Source organism: Aythya ferina (assembly GCF_964211825.1).
Source record: "Aythya ferina genome assembly, chromosome: 1".
In the NCBI taxonomy this organism is placed as follows: Eukaryota; Metazoa; Chordata; class Aves; order Anseriformes; family Anatidae; genus Aythya; species Aythya ferina.
In genome coordinates this window covers 154019418-154043147 of record NC_140296.1, presented here as the reverse complement: position 1 = coordinate 154043147, position 23730 = coordinate 154019418, and the positions used below count along the sequence as shown (strand labels likewise).

The 23730-nt window shown below is 36.3% G+C and overlaps 1 protein-coding gene across 2 annotated transcripts in view; it reads right to left on the bottom strand.

The window, feature by feature from the left end:
* Nucleotides 1–23730, bottom strand: part of ACSS3 (acyl-CoA synthetase short chain family member 3) — a 66041-nt gene that overhangs the window by 4684 nt on the left and 37627 nt on the right. For both annotated transcript variants that reach the window (XM_084507253.1, XM_084507254.1), the window contains 4 exons: nucleotides 11947–12042; nucleotides 8415–8478; nucleotides 1516–1597; nucleotides 401–523 (listed from right to left, as the gene is read on the bottom strand). In XM_084507253.1, the coding sequence (XP_084363379.1) occupies nucleotides 401–523; nucleotides 1516–1597; nucleotides 8415–8478; nucleotides 11947–12042 (365 nt within the window). The remainder of the gene's footprint in view (nucleotides 1–400; nucleotides 524–1515; nucleotides 1598–8414; nucleotides 8479–11946; nucleotides 12043–23730) is intronic.

Sequence of the window (23730 nt, the reverse complement as noted above, 5' to 3'; positions counted from 1 at the left end):
GTATTTTAGGAAAAAATAATTTCTAAGTGATTTCAGTAGCTAATGAGCTAATGCAACAACCTGACATGCTGAGCCTACCTTACCTTAAAGTATTCCCAAGTAAATATGTTAGAACTTCAAGAACGCTTTCCATGCTACCACACTGCCCCTTACCTCCATCTTCATATGTCATATCCCACTTGTTTTCTCAAGCCTGTGATACAAATTGCTTATTATTGTCTTAGAATGCACCTTAATAGGAAGGACCTGAAACAATTAATGTTTTTCCTAAAAGTACCAATGCAAATGCAATCAAGATAAGCAGAATGAAAATTGATTTTTGTGAGATTTTTAGTCTTCATGAACTCAGGTTGCTTTATTAATATTTCACTCTTCTATTTTACTGTCAGGCAGAGGTTACCTCTTCAATTGCACCCGCTGAAAGTCTGTGTCCCGCGATATTGATCACGTCATCAGCTCGAGACAGAACATATAAATAGCCATCTTCATCCATATAACCTGCATCCATAGTATCATAATATCCCTAAAAACAACATAACCAAATATGCAAATAAACTCAGGGAAGAGTACCAGAAAGATTCATCCATTTCCCAGGAAGCCAACACACAAAACTGATTGTGTCAAATGAAGTAAATTGTTGGTGCCAAAAAGATTTAATTCTATTTTTTTCACCATTCTTATATCATCATGTATCTTGGAGCTCCTTTTTCAGAAGTTTTTTTCAGTCTTTATTAAGACAGAGCAGAAGACAATGAACACATAAGCCTGGATTTTTTCCACTCTGCCTACTTTAATCCCTGACAGCTTGGAGAAGGATGTTGCCTGAATCTACACAAGAAGAGTGGAATTGTTACAATACAATGACAGTTGTCAAATTGACCCTTACAATACCCATTTGCTGGATCCATTCATACACCACTATCATGCCAGTGCACAAAGAAAATAATCTGCCTGCTCAGTTCACTCATTTACTTTTATTGGACCAAACCTTCCATTCTGGACAGTCTATCTGGACCAGTCCATCTATTTCTAGGCAGAAAGGAGGACACGAGTCCCTAGACAGTTCATCTGACAAGGACAATTCAGTAAGGAGCCTCCTACATATATATACACATGTGGTAGATAAGTGTGTATTTTGGACTGATGCTAAACTAGAATGACGGCATGTCAGCGGTAGTGGATTTGAAGTTATTCCAGTCTAAACTTGAAATGAATCAATGCTTTTATCTTTTTTAGACCAAATGACATAAAACAACTTTTAGGTTCAGAATCTTTAAACTTTCTTTACAGAAGGTTTACTTCTTTTGTTTCAAATCTGAAAAAAATCAATGTGACCAAAAGCTGGATGTATGAAGAAATGTTTAACTTGAAATGCTTTTCAGCCTGTAAGAAATGTATCAAAATATTTCCCATTAAAATAAGATACAATTTTTTTATGCTACCCAATTGAAAATTCATGGCATTCAGTGCTGCGAGATTTCCAAAAGTTTATATAAGATATTTTGTAATTCTTACTGGAAATTTTTGGAAATACAACTTCTGGAATGTTTCCTGATTTTCCCAAAGTCCTGAGAACGCTCCAGGAGGCAAAGGCAACCTTAAATTAAAAAGAGCAGAGTGAAGTAGTTAGAAACACAGATATAACAAGTACAGCTCATGCTCTCCATTCACACTTTATATTCAGAGAACAGTCATTGAGTAGGAATAAGAAAACAGTTTTGTTTAATAATATGTTGATAACAGATCAACAAGATGTGCATTTGTTGTGATCACATGTGTCTCTGTACCGTATCCAGTCCTTGCCTTGTATATAACATAAGTGTGTCTAATATTCAATAAAATGATGTTTGGTCTAGCAAGCACTACATACTACACTATAAATATGTCATCAGCATTCAGCTTCCAACATTTTGATGAATTAAGTATCTCTCAGAAATGTGTGCATATATGCTATGATTCAGACAAATTCATTATTATAGATACCTATTTATCTAACATGTACAAGCTCATGTATAGGCAAACAAATCATCAGGCACACAAATCTTCAGTTTCTGTAAAACGATTTAACAATTTCAGTCACAATAATCTGAATAAAAATGTTTTCCTTCTTTTAACTCCACATAATATTATTGGAATTATTTTGTGAATTATTTGAAAGTATATTGATAAAAAGTCAATTTAAAAACTTTTTAAAATAACTGGAGTTATATATATATATATATATATTTTTTTTTTTTTAAAGAAGTGAAGCTGCAAAATTCTGGAATGATTTATTAGTTGAGTTTTCAATTCATACTTTATGTCCATTCTTCAGTCAAGGACGGGAACATGACAAAAGACAGGACATTGCACCTATCTGCCAGAACAGGAAAAGCTAGACAAGACTCAGCTAACAGAGAAGTGGTCATTTTTGTCCTTCAAAGGCAGGAAGCTGTGTTTAACCCTAAAAGATACATATTCAGGCACAGAACATCCAACACAAATTTCATAAAGCTTAACCCTAGTAACAGAGAGAGAATGATCAGGCAAGGAAGCATATTCATACTGGTAAAACTGTAAATGCTTATGCCTGCATTCCTTACAAATCTTTATCCATGGCATTTTATTTTTTAACACTGATCTCTATGAGCCCAACACTGGTCCCTATGAGCCCAAAAGGCAACATCTCAAACAGTGTAACACCACTCTGTATGGCAGCAACATTGATATCATTACAAGTCTCCTATGATGTTCAGGTCCCAGGAACAGATCTGTTACTACATGTACATTTCTAATGTTACAGTCATAAAAGTTATATATATATATTCATTTATTTTTATCTAAATAAGGTATAAATAGTAAGAATTATACTCAAAAGGCCACATCAATGATTTAAATTCACAACTTTTTACAATGCCAGGTGTCTCCAAGCTAATTCAGCTCAAGTAGCATAATAGAATATACTACTATAAATACTACTTTTATTCTAAGGGTTTTGTCTCAACACATCCTATAAGTCACATTCCTTGAAAGTATGGTTAAGGCAAGGCCACAAATGCCAGACACTTTCCAGTTAGGCACCCAGGCTTCGGGAGATCTGGCTGGCTTCTGCCCCTCTGGCAAGAATTCATGAGACCTACCAGCTTAGTAAGCACCCTTGTGATACACAAACATGACAGAGTATTTGCCTTGAAATAAATACATTAGAAAAGCAATATATCAATCCCCATGTTTGTGTGTGTATACGTTTAAATGAAAAACCTCTTCTTCAGATTTAAGAAAAATCACCCAAGAGTGGTAGTTACTATGGTTGTTGCCTGGTTGCTAATAGTTCATAACGGCCTGAATCATTGTAGATTTTGAACTTTCAGTTTATTTAACAATCTGAAGCATTCTTGTGATGGGAGAGAAAGGACAGTTCATATTGACAAAATCCTTAATAAATTCACCAAGGCTCTATTCAGTGGTTTCCACTTAGCCATTAAATAGAAGAGCTAATTTTATTGCAGAAACCAGGAAGACATTTTGCTTTCTGTAACTACAATTGTTTAGAAATCTAAACCAAGAACTACGTAACATATCATCAAAAATATAATCCCTGCTCCCAATGTTTTTGCTTGCTTGGTTGGTTAGTTTGTTTTGTTCAAAGGAAAAAAATGCAATGATATCCACAGTCCATATTGCTGAGAAGCAAGAGAAATAATCTTCCTCAGTCTATGGAAACCAGGCTGCTAAACTACTGGCTACCACAGGTATTTCCACAGCACAACACATAGCACAATACAGACACAACCTGAAAATACCCCTCCTTTGTCTTCTCTACATTACTTGCAGTTAGGACTCCATTCCATCTCCTAAGCAAAAAACAAATGCCATCTTCTATGTGTCAGTATTTCGGGCAAAATAATTGAACAGTGATGGGCACATGCAATTCTTCAGCAGTAACAAAGTGCTTAGGATCACAACTGACTACAATTTGTAGGTGCTGGGAAAATACAAATTGCTAATAAAATTAATAAAGGTGGAATTCAGCTTGCCAGAAAATAATTCAGCGTACTGGAATTTTGCCAAAACATCAGGATCAAAATACCCCGAGCCAAAAGTATCTCCGTCCCACTGCTGTCCAGTCCACGGGAACACTGCCATGAATTCTAAAGGGAGAAGCACTGGATCATAATGATGTGAGAGGAGAGAGAAGACTGAAATGTAACACTCTGGTTACATTTTATTTAAAAAAAAAAAAAAGGTAATTTTATTACAAAGTGAGATATTAAGATTAGGTGAGCTTGGCAGCATCACAAAAACTTCTGAAGTATGATAACTGTTTTCTAATAGCCAATTTGAAACTACAATCATTACCTGTTTTTTGAGCATTGTTTCACAGTTCATTTGTTTTTCATGCAACAGTGGTCAACCCACCTGTAACATTGCCTGGGAAAAGCTGACTGTGTCACATCCTTTCAGGATGCCACTTGGCATAATGATGCAAGATTTCTTGCTGCTGGAACAAATTATTGACACAGCACTCAGAAGATTATTTATAGGGAAAAAAAAAAAACAGCTTTCTGAAAGTACAGCTGAAAGTCAAAACTATTACAAGTGCTACTTTTCTGAGTTTCAGAAAGGAGAAGTCATCCCTTCATTTATTCATTTTATAGTAGACAATGGCAGTCACAGGCCGTTCATTACCACCAGGCAAAGCAAATATCAGCCATGGTTACATGAGGTAGGCCTGTGAGTGGAATTAAGTCATCCTGATATTACCTATATTATTACTCATTATTTGTGTAGTGCTGTATGTAAACAGCGCTCTTCAAAAAAATTTTTTGTGATTGCAATTTGAAAGCCATCTCCAATCTTCAAGCTTTTTCAGGCACAAAGAACAACAGGACTGGGAAAAGTGTGGAGAAGAGGTAAGAGAAGAGAGGATCTCGAGAATTTATGATTCTGCGTGAAATATCCCTTTAGTTAATTGAAAAATGTCACAGAAGCAGTTGGTTTCAGTGTGTATTTTGCAGGAAAAAAAAATCTAGTTTGATGGGAAAGAGGAAAAGCATCAAAAAATGTTAAAATGCCTGGAAAGAGTTAAAAGTAAAAAAGTTCAAATGCTACCCCCCACATGTATTCAGCTCATTTTTGGACAAATTGCTCACACATTGAAAGTTCTACTCATTGCTTCACTTGTAAAGGGAAAAGACAAAGCTGGTAAAAAAAAAAAAAAAAAAAAAAAAAAAAAACATAATTATCTAAAATGACCTCCCATACAACACAGCCTAAAGGATATCATCTACTAAATTCTACCTCAAGCCTGTAACGTTTGGTAAAACGAGCAGCTATTTACAATCCACGTTCGTGGTGTCAATAAAAAACACCATATTCCTAAGAAAGTTGTTCCAATAGCTTATTTGTAAGGCACTGCTTTCTAGGTTTTATAAATTTAGCAAATTGTTCTTAGGTGTATGGCTGTTAATTACAAGAATGTATTGCAAGTAGTCTATGCAGGATGACACACTTTCTTTAAATGGTTCTACAAGCAACAATTTCATCTCTGCAGCAAGAAGTGTTTGGAGAATGTTCTCAGACACATGATCTGATTTTTATTTTTTTGGGGTGATCCTTTGGGGACCCAGGAGTTGGACCTGATGATCCTTGTGGGTCCCTTCCAACTCAGGATATTCTATTCTTAAATGCAATTTAACTAATCACTTAGTTAAAAAACTAACACTTATCAGTTGTCCACTCCAACTTACAAACACATTTCAGGATCGCTGAACGTATAATGCATTGTCTCTCCTCTTTCTGAATATGGAACGGAAATGCTTATGTGATTCTATGCAGTGGAGACCAGTAAAAGTAATTTTTAAATACTTATCACATAAAGCCCCATTACAGTGGCACAAAATTAACAAAACAAAACACTAGAGGAAGTGTAACATGGTTATGGACATTCTTAAAAGGATCTAGAGGGAAATTTACTGGTAGACATTACTCCCTGGATAGAATGAATATATGGCAAACGTAGTCCTCTTTCTTTCATGAACAAACGTAAAGAATGAGACAATGCTGACAATGGTCTCATTAAATAAAAATAACAGGTTTGCAGTGTTCATAATGAAAAAGAGCAAAATTGAAATTCCCACTGCATTGGAATTTAAATAGTATTTCTCTTTGCTAACATTCCTTTGAAATTTCTCATTGCTAATCACAATTACACACATATATACACACACACACAGCTTCTCCGTTTTGTATTAATTATAGGCAGTTCAGAACAAAGCGAGCACAAGTGTGTCACTAAATCAGACTGGTCTTGCTAAAGGACGTGGAGGTCATTGCTGCTATGATTTTCACTTCAGAATGAATTCTTGGTTAATTATTCTTTACATCCAAAGATTCTAGCTCAAAAAATAACATAAACGTGGAAACAATTCATATAAACCCACTCTCGTGAGCTGCAGTAATCTTTGTTTTCCTTTGCCCTTTCATCATAAATGTTGTGACGCTGCATTTGATTACTCTATCCTGAAAGACTTGTGAAGTCAAAAATATTGTTGCATGTCCAGGTAAATTATCCACTGTGAGAGTTCTCCTCAGTAAAAAAAAAAATCTTTCCAAAGGACACAAAGATGATGATTGTATGAAAAAACATCTGGTAGGTATGAAAAAAGAAAATAACATACTTGGTGCTGGGAGATGGAGCGTGTAAGAACAACCTTTCTAAATTATTTGACTCCTGCAGGATAAAATTAAATTTCAAAACTCTATTGCAAGAACAGCTATTTTAAATACTATACTTATGAGCACTGCAGGCCTCAAGCAGCCCCCAACAGTCCTTATCAGCAGTTAGACTAGCCTAAAAATAACCAAGAGCTGCATCATACCACTTTTGCACAGCTTGTATTGTAGTCAGTGTGTGGTCATACTCCATTCCCAGAAATACTGAAGAATATTTCTCAATTCGCTGCAGATAAAGCAAATACCTGTGTTTCGTCGTGTTTTGTTTTGTTTTTCTAAAGCAGTAGACCATATTTTGCTGCTGACTGTATGACAGAAGAGTCAAAACTATCCCAATTCTCCCACTTCATCACTTCAAGATGCCTGAGGATCCTGGGGTGATAAACAAACCCTGCTAGTAACAAGGACCATCACCACTATTTTTAAGGGATTTATATGAGTAGAGAAACGAAGAAGGGAAAGGATTCCTTTGCAGGAGGGTTTTATGCAGGAGGGTTTTATGCAAACTAGTCCTAATCTAAAAATTAAGGAAAAAAAAGTTTTACAGCTAAACAACAATTGAGCTGAGTGCAGCAGAAGATAGAAAATGTGATGTCTTAACGTAACAGCCACAGATTTTTATGAACAAAATAACCAACTAAACACTGTCAAGAAATTGTCACTTATTAGAATGAAACCTGGAACAAAATTAAGACACTCCAAACCATAGTATCCTAAAACCTACTTCTCATAATAGTCTATAGATTCAAACATTGGACATGTTAAAAACACCCAGAACTGGTCTTCTAAAGCTCATCAAAAGCTTTGTCTTTTTTTTGTTTTGTTTTGTTTGTATTTTATAGTTAGGCAGCAGGATGAATTTTAAGAGCATCTTGAAAGATCATCAGAAAAGACACGGAACAGAAAGATGGGTTAACAATTAATATTTCATAATGACTTTTTTTTTTGAAACATTGTAATTTTGCCCTTACTACTCTTTCCCCAATTTCAGAATGGATATTATAATAAATAAGAACATGACGATATAATAGCAATGGTACAGGGACACTATTCATTGAGTGATCCAATGCAAAAAAAAAAAAAAAAAAAAAAGGAAGAAAAGGAAGAAGGGGAAAGGGAACGGGAGGAAAATAAGGAGGAAAATCTCCCCACTATTTCCCTATCAGTTTATTTGGCTGCAGCAAAAATCATGCTGGGAGAGATAAAACAACAAATCAATACATAAACACACTTGCAATCCCTTAAGAAAAAGGCTTAAATATAGGGCAGTGTCAGGGAAGATAAATCTTGGCTTTAAAACTTTGAGAATAGCCCCAACAGATCTCCTAATATGACAATATCCACTTCTGACAGGCATAACCAAGATAGTTATGACTCAGAAATGTTGTCCACCTGTTTGTAGATATAATTCATCTCATTTGGCAGAGAGTTACTAAGAATGACATTAATTTCGCGTAGCTGTAGGTAGCTAGTGTTAAGCACCTATTCTACACTGTCTGTGTCACCCCTACAGACAGCAAAGAGACATAAGCACATCTGCAAGGTGATTTCTTCCATCCTAGCTGAATGCCTATGGCAGCTAGTGGCAATTTTCTTTCCAAATACCTTTGTCTATCCACTGATTACAAACCTAAGTTTTATTATGGCAACAGTTAGACACTAAAGAGGCAGAAGTTTCAGAAAATACTTAGTTTGCTTACTTTACCACAATATTTCCTAAAGTCTTCGTCTTCACTGGTTCCTTATTTTCATCCAGAATCATCACTGTAAAAAAAAAAAAAAAAAAAAAAAAAAAAAGGTAATAAAAAAGGAAGAGAACTCCTGTTAAGTAGAGTATTTTAAGGTGGAAGAGTGGAAGACAGCGTCTTCATTCAAGGATATCAATTCACAGTTGATGTGCTTGTGACAAGTTGTCACAGTTGAGAATGGCAATACACCAAGCAACAAAAGGTATTAAGTAATTTGAGAGTACAAAACTCGATAATCCTATGACATTAACATTCAGTCTTAAGTCCAAAAAGTCTCAAATAATACTTGTGCTCTGGGAGTAGACAACACAAAGTCAAAAAGGGAAAAAACATAGAACTGAGAATTAAAAGACACCTTCATACTGGAAATTCTAAGCTTGCAAATAATGAAGGATTTTTCAGATATATTATGAGAAAAAGTGTTCAGATAACATAACTAAGATTACTGGAGGCTCATCTAGCTGATGTGAGAAGTGCTATTAGCAGTAGATAAATGTGCTCGGTTTTCAAAGGCTCTCAGGAGACTCAGAAAGATGGTCCCCAACTGACAAGGTTATTCTAGTCTAACGCAAAGATGTAATTTAACTTGTGAATTATCCAAAGCTGTGCAGCAGCATAATACTAGAGAACGCCAAAAAATCCAGACCTTTGAAGAGAAGACTTTTTCCCAAATGACACTGACCCATCGCCTTCAGATTGCATCTTGGTATGAAGTATGTAGGCTTCTGAGGAAAACCACCTGAAATAGCCTCCTCGGGGCAGTCAGCTGGGAAATCCACTACAACCACCCTTTTCATCTGAAGGCACAGGGATAAGGAAGAATGGTAGATAGGCCACAGTACTTCTTAACTAGAGTATCAACTTGGCCTATGACAAATGGGATTGAACAAAATGAAATGACTAAAACATAGAAAAACAGGAACAAATGGTTTTGACAGACTAAGCTGACATGGATTTAAAAACATGCTTTTTGAAGTCTGCCCAAGCAAAGAAAGCTATGTTCAGCTGGAATTAAACTAATACAAATAATCTTACATTCTGTATTAAAAAGTTACAGAGGAAATGGGGAAAAGAGGAGGATAGACTTCTCACTAAAACCCCGCTAAGAGTCTTATGAGTAATATCATATATTTTTTGTCCAAAGAACAGAAAAGTCTGTAATTTACTAGTTCTGGATGAAACCACTCCTTCACAGAGAATTATATTTTTTAAGTGACTGAAGAGCCTGCTGAAAGCAACAGCTCACCACACAGACACAGGCAAGTCAACCACACCGGTTTTACAATTCAGTGACTTGGGATCTTTTATCTTTTTAGATGTTGTGAGAAGATGGTAATGTTATATTTGGAGAATTTAGACTTAGAACACAGAAAGACAAAGACCCACTCACCTGTATCTTTCAGTGTTTCCCTTACCCCCAGCTTATTTTTCCTGATTTTACTATATTAAAGTAAAATGTAAACAGTTTATTTTATTAGGGTAGGAATTCCAGCATTTATTCTCCTTGCAAGCAGAGTATTTCAATATACAAAAATCAGGGGAAGGTGGTTACTACACTGCATATTCCTGAATTACTGATGAACTGATAGTACTTCTAAATGTAGGACTTGCTTCAGTTTGTGAACAATGCAATGAAATTATCTAAAAAGATTCAAAGAAATAAATTTATTTCAGCAGTATGACAGGAAAGAAGTCTACTTAAGTAGACTTTTTAACTTTCTATTTACATCATAGCATAAATAAAACAAAACTTTAGCAATGTCCAAAAATCACTACCAGTTGTATAATCTAAGAATACAAAATCTAACTTCTAATGCATAAGGCATAAGGAACTCTTCTAATTAATACAGTAACAGCAGCCAAAACATCAAAACAGATGTGGGTGACAGCAAGACAGCTGTCTGCACAGAGTAATTTCAGAAGATCCACTACTTATTGAATGGCTGCATTACAGGACATAATTGGCCTCAAACCAATAAGCAAAAAAGGTACAGTTCTTTCCTAAATCTTTAGTGTATTTCAGTGTTCATTTTATTTTTCTTTTCTTATTGCATGTTTAAGATATTTCCTCTGTTCTGTTTGAAGGAATTCCTTACTTACACTCAGTGCCATGTTTCAGAAAATTCAAGTGTAATTTTTATATTCTTGCTACTCATATATTTTGGGGCAGGACATTTTCTAGCATGTGTCATACCTTTTTCCATTCTTCCCTATTTACTACAATTGTAGACGAACTTCACAGCTTGGTTTTAATGCTGTTTTTAAACTAATGTTCGTCTTCATTCTGTAAGTGCTAGAACCCAGAACAGCTGCACGTATTTTCTTTAATGTTCATTTCCATTTCTTCCATCTATTAGGAGAAAAAATAGCTAAGCTTTTTCTGCCCAAGAATGTGAGAACCTTTTCTGAGAACAGTTTGATCTTTAAGAAATGTAATTATTATTTGGACTTCAAGTAACTCTTTAGACCTGTGTTAAGATCAGGCTTCCTAAGTATGAAAATATTTTTGCATTCTTAATCTGTAGCTGTACCCTCTACAAACAAATAGCTTCCAGACAATGAGCGCTCTCCCTTTACTGCTGGTTCATAACCTACCATTTTCCGATCTGGAAATAAAAATGCTCTACAAGTACTCAAAGATAATGTGCTTAACATCAACGGGGAAGGGGAAGGGGAAGGGGAAGGGGAAGGGGAAGGGGAAGGGGAAGGGGAAGGGGAAGGGGAAGGGGAAGGGGAAGGGGAAGGGGAAGGGGAAGGGGAAGGGGAAGGGGAAGGGGAAGGGGAAGGGGAAGGGGAAGGGGAAGGGGAAGGGGAAGGGGAAGGGTTCATATCCTTGCCAGGTTGCTTGTTAGTTCATTAGTGGAAGACACAGATGTCACACTAAGAATTCCCTTTGTGCACTTCAGGATACTTCTCATACAAAACTGTAGCACCAGAAGAAAATCTAATCAATAAGTCTCTGAGACACAGTTATTTGATGTACATCTTCCAAAACAAAACTATTTAGGCTCTGAAAATTGAAAATACAGGTATGAAAAACATTCAAAGTGCAAGTTACAGCAGCAATTATTTGTCTAGTTATCATTTCCTCTTCTGTTGATGGTTATGACTAACATTTTTCCTCCCGCTGTGCCAATACAGTTTTACTGCCGCTTCTCATTTAATTCTGTGCAATTGTGGATAAAGCCTTAAAGCACAGTATTTTTTTCATATCTTTGTTATTTCCAGTTTATAAGTATGTGGTAGCCCTTTTATATAACAAAAGTAGGAGTAGTTTCTCAACGTTTTGGAGAATTACCCTGAATTTCTTAAGCACAGTCACATTCCACAACACAAAAAAAGGCAGCTTCCTATTACAAGGAGGAGGAAAATGTGTTAGCAAGACTGTAATTTGCTTTCCCTATGAAGTCTTAGATTAAAGCACGCTTACGCAGGAATATAAGCAATATCTTTTTCTAGCAGCATACTTTTAGCACAGTCTTACCGTTGTATCCTGGTACTGGTTTTCCTGCTTGCCCAGGTGGAGGCGTTGTAGAGTTTCCCAAACCAATACAGGAAGCAGTAATTGCAGAACCAGATTCTGGTAAAAGAACACAGATACATCAACCAAGATTGCTTCTTGTGTCACTGAGTATTTATTGTTTCTAAGTTTTGCTTCTGGTTCAGCGTATCGCAATTAAAAACGAAATAAATAAATGTGCCAGACAAGCAATGGAAGATTTAGAATTCAGGAGCTTTGTATTTGTTATCCAATAATATTCATAGTTCTATCAGTTCATCACAGAAATCTGCATTCTTCACAGGGGAGCTTTTGCACTCCATAGGAGACAATCAAAAATACAAACATTCTGCATTTTACCTTTAGCTGATTCTTCTATGGGTATGACGTTATACCACACCAGTAGGAAACTGCCTACAGCAAAGCCATGACAGAAATACTGTGTATGGCAGATATATTTCAGAGGCTGTTTTTACAAATGAATATCTTTGGAAAGAATAAATTCCAGAAAAAACATCAATCCACTCTTGACTGATTATCTTATCACTGTAGGGCAGTGATAAAAAAGTATCCATAGTTCTATTGTGGAGCTGAAAAATTCTATACATTATGAGGTTTGGAAGGTAAATAAACACAAAATCTCCACAACAATATTGGTCAGGAAAATCATAAAAAAGGAAAAACTTCCCAAATTTTATTGTAAATAATGCAGAAAATTCAGGAATACCCCTTTTAAAATCCTGGAGGTCTCACTAGCATTTCTTGGTGAGAACTATTTCAGGCAATAAAAAGATTCAAGATTTGAGAAGAAATAAGGTAGAGAAGTCAGAACTAAATTTCATGTTGCCAAAATAAACTTGAAAGGAATGCTGTGAGGAATGGGAATCAAACAGCTCCAAGATTTTGTGATCATAATCCAGCTGCATTCTCCTCCATCTACAAACATTAAAGTTTCACTAATGATAGTATATTAGAGTTTTGTTGTGCTTTTTGTTTATTTATTTTGCCAGAAGACAAATAACTGTTTTAAATAACTGCTGGTTTTTGAATCTTAGGAAGAAATTCATTCATCTAACTGCAGACAAATAACTTAAACACCTGCACTGTGTGCCTTTGCTCCCTGTGTGGTGCTCACTAAAAGCAAGTAGGTCTGGAATCCCTGCTGCACTGGTAACATAAAATACCTTCTTCAGACAGCACGAATATCCCCTGTAGTGCCTACACCTTCCTAATTATCCCCACAGTTAGGCAGCTACAAAGTTCTCCCTTCTCACCCACCCCCCCTTTAGAAAGCTCAACTGCACATAATGCATTTATACTACAAGAGCTATTATTAAGAAAGAGGAATAAAAAATATATTGTCATATAGCAGAGTCTAAGTTTGAAAAGAAAAAAAAAAGAAAAAGAAAAAAAAAAAAACAGTTCTCCTTCCTTTCCCTGTAAGAAAAAATAGAGAAATTTATGCTGCAATAACTATGGGGGGGGGGGGGGGGGAGGGGGGGAAGGTGTAGGTGGCTGTACATAATAGCAGGGACATAATACGGGGCTAGAACTATAAAAACACAATTTTATCATTCTGGAGATGTCCCAGGTCACTTGGAATTCATAGTCCACATCATGCTTAAGTTTCAGCACAGCTAAGCAGGTTTGTGTTCAGCTCTGTATTTGGGCCCTGATCAGTTATGCCCAAATTTATCTTCAGTTCTCTTGCATTAGCTCACTAGAGTTGTTTTTGCTGTGAATTTTCTCAGCTTCCACAGCATTTCTCTGCCACTTCAGAAGTAGTTAAATGATTACTCAATTGCTTAAAGGAGAAAGAACAAGAACAAAACCACCACAAGTTTATGTAATATTAAGTTAGGTGTTAGTAAGTAGCTGAAAATTAGCATTAGCATCACATACTTATCATAGGGCCTAACTCCAGCTGCAGAGCACAGACCAAGAATGATCAACCCTCCATGCTAAAAAGTTTGCTTGGTTGCTTCCCATTTTCCATTGTTCTATTTTTTCTACGTAACGCACATTTCCCACACAAACACTGATCTTGTTTTTTTTTCCTTCCAAAAAAGCAGAACATCCAAGCTGCAATTATACAGACACAACATCAACATGTCCTAATGTAGCCAGCAAGCAATCAGACTGAAAGCTGCAGGAAGCGAAACCCACAATCTATTCAGCAGTTTCAGAGCTCTGTATTTTGCACAGTACTGAAGTTACTGACCTCAACTTTTTCCCTTTTTTTTTCCTTAGAGCAGAATGAAAAAATGCACATTCCTTAGAGAAAAGTGAATTGGAAAAGACAGTGGAAGGGACAATTTCTTTTTGGCTGCATTGGCAGGAGAAGTGATGGCACAGATTACATCTTGCCTTACATATTGCAAGGCAAGAGCTAAAAACCATACTGTAACAGATAGATGAGAAAGGTATTCATCAACTAAACACAGTCATTAGATTTGCTACTGAGAGAGAAGGAACACAGCACCACTGTAACCGGAGGCACCGATAAGATTTAGGAACTGACAGAGATTTCTCAGGAACTGACAGAGATTTCTAACCGCAGAGCTCTCAGTCAAAAAACCCTTGTAGAAGAAGAGGGATCTGTGAAATTTCTAAAAATGTGTTTGGATTTGTTTGGCTCTTTGATACACTGCTAATTAAAAGAATACCAACCAGAAAGGAAACATGGTCATACTAGTTTGTGTTTCTGCTTTTTGCAATACAGTGAATAAGACTGAATGTAAGTCCATTTATTCTAAACAAGAATCACAAGTTCTATAACTTTCTGAATAAGTCTTTAAAATTGCTGCTGTTTCTTCTATTGTCTTCTCAATTACCTGTAGAAATACATCACTTTCATATTCACCCAGTGTTCAAATCTCTAGGGTGTGCATTCAATTCCCATGGGTCAATAAGTCTTTTTATATACATGAAAAAAATATGGCTTGTTGGTATTTGGACCAGATATTAATTAGGTGAGAGAATCCCAGAAGCATCCACTCTTTATGTTAGGTTAACAGTTCCTGAATGTTAAAATATTCTCTTGCAAAACAGAAGCACCAAGGAGTACTGTCAGAGGATAGCATGCATCTTTGTGCTGTACATTTCTTAGGAAATCAATGTGTATCTTTCAAGCAGGATGCTGAATTGAAATATCAATTTCCCAAACCAATCAGAAAACAGCAACCGCTTTCCAGTACAGCATTTTTCATCAAGGAAAAAGCAGCCTGATTTGAAAGGAGAATTGAATAGAAACCAACATTGTTCAGAAGAAAACAGAAAAACAACTACTGATGAGAAATTTTTCTTACCAATTATGTATACTACAAATTCTGTGTGGCCATTTTTTATATTTCCAATAAGCAAAGCTACTTAAGAATCTTTGTTTGAACTAAGTTTGGTTTATTTACAATTAAAGTCAAGATTTATATGTAGGTTACAAGATATAGGTCAGAAAGTAAAAACAGCAGCAGTTTGAAGTAGGATAACGTGTCAAATGGACATTGTATTCCACCCACCCCTTACACCAGATGTCTAAATGTGCACACATTTCTTGCTTGACTCATTTGTTTACAGTTGGAGATTCTCTGAAATTAATGTGCAGTGTCTAAACAGATTCCCAATACCGCAGTCTTTAGGAACTTGCATATTTTTAATGTAACAAATAGAACAGATGATCTGTCTTCGATCAATCCCTTCTGCACACGTCAGGTGCTAGCCTTCCACTCCCTATGCAAGGAAGTCAGCAGCCCTCTGGCTATGGAAGGCTTTTCAGGGACAACTGGATCATAAACCCAGTTTACTTCTTGCCTAACACCTTATAATGTGACAATGAAACAGCTATTTAGAAGAGTAATGTTTCACAACTAGTCTGGACATTGAAGTACATTCAACATCTGCTTTGAGTTACAATGGAGGGAATATATATACCTGAGAGAATAATGAAAAGCACTTTACTGAGACTTGCAAGACAGATTTACTGAGAGATTGTCTTAAAATCATCGCTGTTAAAATGTCCCAAGTCCCTCCTTACATCACTACTTTCAGGATAGGGGCTCATCACCTTTGATTTTGAGGGAAAATCACCCTCAGATTTCAAAGATGTGTCTCTCTCTATATGTAAGAGAAAGGAGCAATTGTCATACATTAACACATTAACATATACATAAATGTAATAAACTAAATTCTTGCTGTGACAGTGCTGTTTTCAGACATTTTCCTGCAAAGTTGTCATTTTGTTCGAGTGGAATTAAAGGCATCACTGCAGCAGAAGACAGCACAAATGAAATGGAGACAAGGGTCTACAGAAGGAAAGAGGCTTAGGCAGTACCCATTACCATGCAGTATCCATCCACACAACAAGAAGACAGCTCTGAAAACTTCCTGCACATGTTCCCTCCACACAGCAGTCATTTTAGTTATGCCAGGAAGGACAGAATGAAGAAATCAATAACGTACCACGAACATGTGTTCTCAGCATGTCAACAACTAATGGGCACCCAGAAACAGAAAACCACAATACCAGATGAGTTCTAGCACTCAACATCCACATCACAGCATGCCATGCTGCTTCCTTATAATAAAACTAAACCTAACACATCACAGAAATATGTACTGGGGAGGACTCTGACATTCAGGGACCAGCTCATTGAGTGTTCATACAGACTTCGTGTTCTTCATCCTTCAGCATATAACTCCGCACAACTGTCAGTTTCCCAGGTGATTCTCCATCATTAAAACCCAAGCCAGCTTCCAAGTCTCTGACTGCACTAACAGTAGGTGGCCTCACTCACAACTTCAGATTTAGTACCATGATAAATTATAGATAGGCATGTTGCTGGGCTGGTAGCCCAAGCACCGCTTTAGTCTTATGCTCACTGGTCTTGGAAGAGAATTTCAGATAATCTTTTTACAGCATAGCTCAGTCGTGCCTTCAGCAGACACTCAAAAACATCAACTGCATAATTTTGCAATAAAGTTTTCTGCATCTTTTCCCTAGAAGATACCTATATTCTCTACAGAGCTCCAGGTTGACACCTAATGAAGTATTAACATGTAGATATACCAAGTACACTTGGCTAGTGCTGGGCATTTCACTACAAATAGTCTGATTCCAATTATCCATCAAAATTAAAGCAAGGACATGACACCTGGACACTCTTACCCCAGCACCACACACAGCAAAGAGGTACACAGGTTGGCTGATCCCAAGGGAGTGGGATGTGATACTGGGCTATCAGCTGGAAGACTGCCAAAAAAGTACAGTACAGATGAACCCATATTGTCAGTGTACATTGATATCCAATGATTTTTACAGCCTTCTAAGGATAAAGGCTAGTGAAAATTGCTTTTTTAGATATACGATAATCATATCAATAAATTCTCCATTCCTTTTACCTACTCCCTCTTCAATATAACTTAAGCCTTAAGTTAGCTGTAAGCCTCATGGAAAAACAATGGTATTGTTCACCTTATTCTTCACATCCAAGAATCATCACTTTCTCACTGTGTTAATTTTTATACAGAACCTTAAAAAATTGCTGAATTGCTTAATTTTCTCTACTCAGAAACTGTGATATATTAACTTCCAGGAAAAAAAAAAAAAAAAAAAAAGTATGGAAAAGTGACATAAATAGGAAATGAACCCATTTCTAAAAGGGTGACTAAGGAAATCAGAAAGACCTGTTAATTAAGCAGACTGTCCAGTACTTGTGCATTTGCACAATACAACCAGTGCCTGGCAGAAAAATTTTCATTCTTTCTGGTTATGGCCACCTGCTGTTCCTTATTCACGTCTATTTCAAGTTTTCCTTATCCTCCATATTCTTTAATGTACAGTAGGCATCAAGAATGCTTAAACAACAGGGCCATGCACTACAGACACCACAGAAAAAGTGTTTACTGTCAGCACATACAAAAGCATAAAGAGACAACGATGTGGCAGCCATATTCATTTTAATTATCAAACACATGAAGAAGGCTAATTTTGCAATTAAAATGCACAACTGGACAATCAGTTGCACAGCTGACTTGATTTAAATACACAGCAGCACAGATCATGGAAAAACAAAACAGGTTCTCATCATTCTGCACCTTGGCTGTACATTCCTATCTTTCCTTTTTTCGAGCATGAATACTCCCATGCTTTTATATGGAACTTCATGAACTGACAAAGATTTAAAATAATGTTCTTCCTTTTAGCTAGGTTAGTTCTGAGTTGACATTGTTTACCACACAGCCACATGCGTGCTAGGACTGGCCTAAAAGAAGGGGTACAAACACATTGCCAGAGATACCTCCCTCTTTCAGGGTTGGCTTGCACTTCCCATTCACAATATCGTATACCCACAGTGCCAAGCTATTTATTTCAGTACATTTCATCAAAACAGGAATAGAATCACAGGTATTGTCTGCCCCACAGTCAATTTGTCCATTTATTCTAATCCCTGATTCAGACTATCACTTTACATTTTAAATGACAAATGCAACAAAGGTACACATTTAAGAGCTTCCACAAAACGAGCCATATTTCTGAAACAAAGTTTTAGTAACAACTACCTTACTCAAATCTCATCTAGGTAGTTCCATTGGTTTCACTTCATTTCAGATTCTAACCTTCAGTTGTGTAGATGAATGCCTCCCACCTCAGCTGGGACACAATTCCCCACCTTAAAAGTGAATACTGCATTACGTTGCAAGTTGCATGAATTAAATATATTTTAATTTTTTTAACGAATGGGCAGGCATTCCCATACTATTAGGCACGCATACAGTGCTGAGTATGACTGCTTCAAGCTTGTTTGCATAATATAGGAATTACCACATTAATACCAACTTGACTGTGGAGCCATATTAATACCTGTACAACAACAGCTGTGCACAGCTAGTCAGAAGCAGAGTATTTGCCTCATTTCTTGCAGATGTACAGAAGCTTAGGAAAACCACAAAATAAGCTAAAGCTATTTGAAAATCTGAAGCCTGTTTCTCAAAAAATCCTTTTTTTTGTAAAGTAATATATTTTCTGAAGTGCCAGAGTTTCCATGCTTATTTTTAGAACCGAAAGTCAGATAAGAAACAAGTAATTTTTGAAGTATTTTCTAAATGTTTCAAAGCAGTTGTAGGCATAATGCATCAATTACCATGAATATGTATTACACTTGTGAAGGCCAAATACTTCTTGTATAACAATTCTATTGCTGTATTTGATCCATTCATTTAAAAATAAAATCAAACCCCCAAACCGTCAGAATTCCCTCAAGGCTCTCTTTCATGATTTTGTCCAAATACAGAACATATTTACGGACTGTGCTGTGTGGAGCAGTATCATACATACATACAAGACCTCTGAAGATTTCAAAGCACGTCCAATCAAAATTGACAGTATAAATGTGCAAAATACAGCTTAGTTAGCTATATATATCAATTAGCTTAGTTAAATGTTGGTGGACCGTGGCAATTATCAAAATTAAGTCCTCTAAAAAAGGAAATAACTTCAGTCATCGTGAACTGGCAAACTAGTCACAAAACACCTGAAGCTTATGCATTAATTTTGTAATAAACATACCCGGCTCCCTTGCTATCCAATGGTAATTTGGAATGTATATCTTATAACTTGCACATAGTGAAATGTGGTTCTGTGGTCATATCTTGAAGAAGTCAGATAGCATGTTTAAAGATGTCAGGAAATGCACTGAATTATGCTTTCAGACTATAAATGAATTTCAGATTTTTATTTCCTTCCTACTGTAATATCATAACTGATACATGATGAAGTACTAAGAGATAAATGGAGGTTATAAAAAGTAATTATACATCTCAGTGCTAACAGTTTACTGTTTAATCGTTTGGGGAAATCTTAATATATTGTATGCATCGTAATACTACCAAGATAGAAAAGACAGATAAAATTGCTACTGTGCAATTCACAATATTTTTATCTGTATCTGGGTTTAACATCTTAGATACTCCTGTTTGCTCTCTACTTTCACTGGGCAGCTCTAAATCTTGTAAAGGATTGTTCCTTACAAGCAGTAGACTCATGCAGCTTCCTAGGAGTGTTTCCGTTCTCACATCATCAGAAAAAAAAAAAAAAAAATCATCTACTTTACACTAATGAGGGCTTTATTCTCTGAGCTACAAAAAAGCAGTTGCCATGCAACAAGACTGAGATCAGCAACTTGTAACACAAACTGGAGGTGCTGCCACAGCTTGTCTCCTTCGGGCACTGGAGGCTGCTCTATTCTCACTTAACACACTAGCTCCAAAAGGTGTCCCCTCTTCTTCATTTGCCTATCCAGGGCACTGTAAACATTGTTCATGGATGAGCTCCGTAACTTAAGTTTGCTTTACAGTTCTTTTATTCTCAGTCATCTCAACCATACAAATAAATTTTTAAAAGCAGAAAAACATGAATAATGCTTCATTCATACTAACAGATGCCCCTGGCTGCACATGGAAAGGCAATCAGAAGTGATTAAGATTAATAAACACTGAGAAACTGAAGTCAAATGGGAACAGAAAAGCTTAAGGTACTTTCTAATTATTTTAAATTAGAAAACGTCAAGTGTACGTAAGACAGAAAAATGAAATTGTACATGAGATAGCACGTTTGAAGCACAATTTTTATCAACGCAGAAGAGGTGCTCACCAGCGGGAGGAAAAAAGAAAGAACACCCAGGTGGAAAAGAAAGAAAAGTGATTTCCCAGGAATTTAAAGACAAGAGGTACATGTTTTTGTTGTTTTGTTGTTGTTTTCTAATTTTTTTGTTTGTTTGTTTTTAGTAGAAGGACCTGGTTTGCTTACTGGCTAACATGCTCAGAGTACAATCAATTCCATAAATAAAAACAATAGATTCCCCCCCACAACTCTTTCACTGAACTAGTACTGTCTTTGCAATCTGGAATGTACATGTGGATTCAGGTCTCCCATGTCCCATGCTGAAGAGGAGCTGTTTCCCCTCTCTTTTTCCCTCCACATGTGAATGTTAACATTACTAAAATACTTGGAATGAGAGGCACTGAGTGCTCTTCACAAGTTTAAGAGATTGGTTGGCTTGCCCAAAGCAATTTAGCCCAAATTACTTGGCTCATTAAAAAACTGAAGTTACATTAAATTATGTTGGCTCCTTGAAATTACATGAAATGGATAGAGTAGAGTAAAGTAGAGTAGTTCACTTGGAACGAATACCTGTGTTTCTCCTCTCCCTCAACTGAACTTGTAACAGGTGTTCATGTAATCCATAACATTATGCTCTGAGGCCTCTGCAATTCAGGGCTACATAGCTGCAGAGTTTTCCACAGAGTAATTCCCAGTTTTAAAGAACTGTTTTGTAAATTAGTTTCCATCAAAAGCTAAATATGATTCTAGTCTACAGGATACAAGTGTCTTTAAAAGCAAGAACAGAATGTTTTTCACTGAGGAACTATCTGATAACCTAAAACAGTCTGAACTCTGAAAGAAATCTCTGCCATCCATCTGAGCATCATCTTCCATCTGAGCTCTAGATGCTTTGGTTATGTAACTCCACAGCTGCAACTCTGGCAAATTAAAAAAATGTTAAAAAAAAAAATCCAAGAACTGACTCTTTTGCTGCAAAAGAAACAGTTATCTTTTGTTTAATTTGCCTTTCCTGTTGCCTCTTTCTCTGAAAATTTCATCGTATTCAATGGACTGAAATGGACATCTACACAGTTTGTCCCAGGCAAAGCAGAGATGACTGAAGAACATTGTGCTGCCAAGACAACACAATAGAAACTGAAGACGGGACAAGACCATGCTGCTTGGAGACCACATTAATAAACTGTTCTGGTTAAATAATAGGAGGAAATAATTCATTGAAATATATTACACTGTGTATATTTTTATACTGAATTCAATGGTACAATTGTTCTGTTTGCATAGTCCCAATAAAATATCAGTACGACCAGTAGTCCTGTGGAACTGGCACTGGATCAATTTGCCCAGATAAACTGTGGATACACCATCCATGGAAGTGTTCAAGACCAGGCTGGATGGGACCTTGGCCAACCTCGTCAAGTGGGAGGTGTCCCTGCCCATGGCAGGGAGGTTGGAACTAGATGATCTTTAAGGTCCCTTCCAACCCAAGCCATTCAGTGATTCCATGAAAACTGAAAATGTGCAGTCTTCTCATAGTTCTGCCTGTTAGTGAGCTGACACTCACTAACATTGCAGTTTGTGATATGATTGCACTTAAGGCAATCATATCACAACATGAAACAGCTGATTCTCCAACTTGAACCTCCTACCTCCATTTGCATACTCTGTAACTTAGATTCCCATAGTATAAGTACACAACTAAAAAAATAAAATAGCGTCGTGTGTGTGTGTGTCCCAAAAAAACACGTCTCTTGACTGGCATTTTATACACTTCAAATTTATCCCTGAATTTTTTCTTTGCATCCTATATTTATTAAGAAATGGAAATTTTACTTGCTAACTTCTAAAAGTGTCAAAAAAGGTATAGAAGACTCATTTTATTTCTTTCTGCTACAAATACTGAATAGCTACCATGGAAGCATCTAGGAATGTTTACACAAGCTTTCAGAGCATCTGTGCTTCCGCAACCCTTCACACCTTCATTACTGTTGTTGTTGTTGTTGTTTAATTCTTGATTTGAAAGCTAGATCCAAAACCAATGTAATCCACATTTCTTTGTGTACTGAGACCACTCCAAAGAATTTGACACGGTGAGTATAACTTAAACATTGTTTAGGTTATTTCAAATAGATTTGGCAAAGTTCCTTGTGAAGCTCCTAGCAGGAATACTGAAATGCAGCATCATTCTCTATAAACATCCTCATACACAAAGAATTAGAACAAGGTATGAAAGACACTTTTCTGTTTTCCTTCACAAAGACTCAAAATACCACAAAACATATGTAAATATGACATAAAAATCTATCTCTGAGCATAGAAAACTGTCTTCTAACACTGATTTTGCAGTGACTTCCTGAATAGCTTGTGGTAGGTAAGATACTTGTCTTTCTCAATTTAATGTCTGCCAGACTGGAATAACTTCAGTTACTTCCCCAGGGTGTTAAAAGAATTAATTTACTTGTGTTTGGACAATTACTTTGAAGATGAAAATTGCTATTTAAATACTAAGTGCCATTTTGTATATATAAGCAAAAAAAAACACCTGCACAAATCTAAAACAAGATTATCCTCTCCCTATGTACAGATGAGTACAGGATCTGAAAGGGCTGTTCTTTCATTCACTGCCATGTCTTCAAAGAAAACAGCAAGTGCTAAGCAGTCCTTATTTCATAAAATCCTACATGCCTCTTATTGAACCTGTGAGATGCATTGCACATCTTTTAAGGTGTGTTTACTATATTTAGCACAAATATTCAAATAAAAAAATGTTATTGATGAAGATGTTGACACAAATCAAAGCTGTAATCAATTGGGCTTTTCTGGTATAAACATCTTGAAGGCCTCTAATGAAAGCTTCTTTTCATTTCAACTGCTTCAACTCACAACAATTTCATATACTCCATAAATATTCCAAAGACAAAATGAAAGACTTTACCTACGTTTCTAAATAGCTGTTTTACATTTCTTTTTCTCTCTCTCTCTTTTTTTTTTTTTTTTTTTTTTTTTTTAAATACTTTAGCATGTCAAACTTTTACTTCCTTCCACTCATTTCTGCCTCCAAATAGTGACTCGGTCACCTCTATTCTGCAAATCTATCCCTTCCCTACTTATCTCAGTCATAAGCAAGGTAATAGAAATTACTCCACCTTACAAGA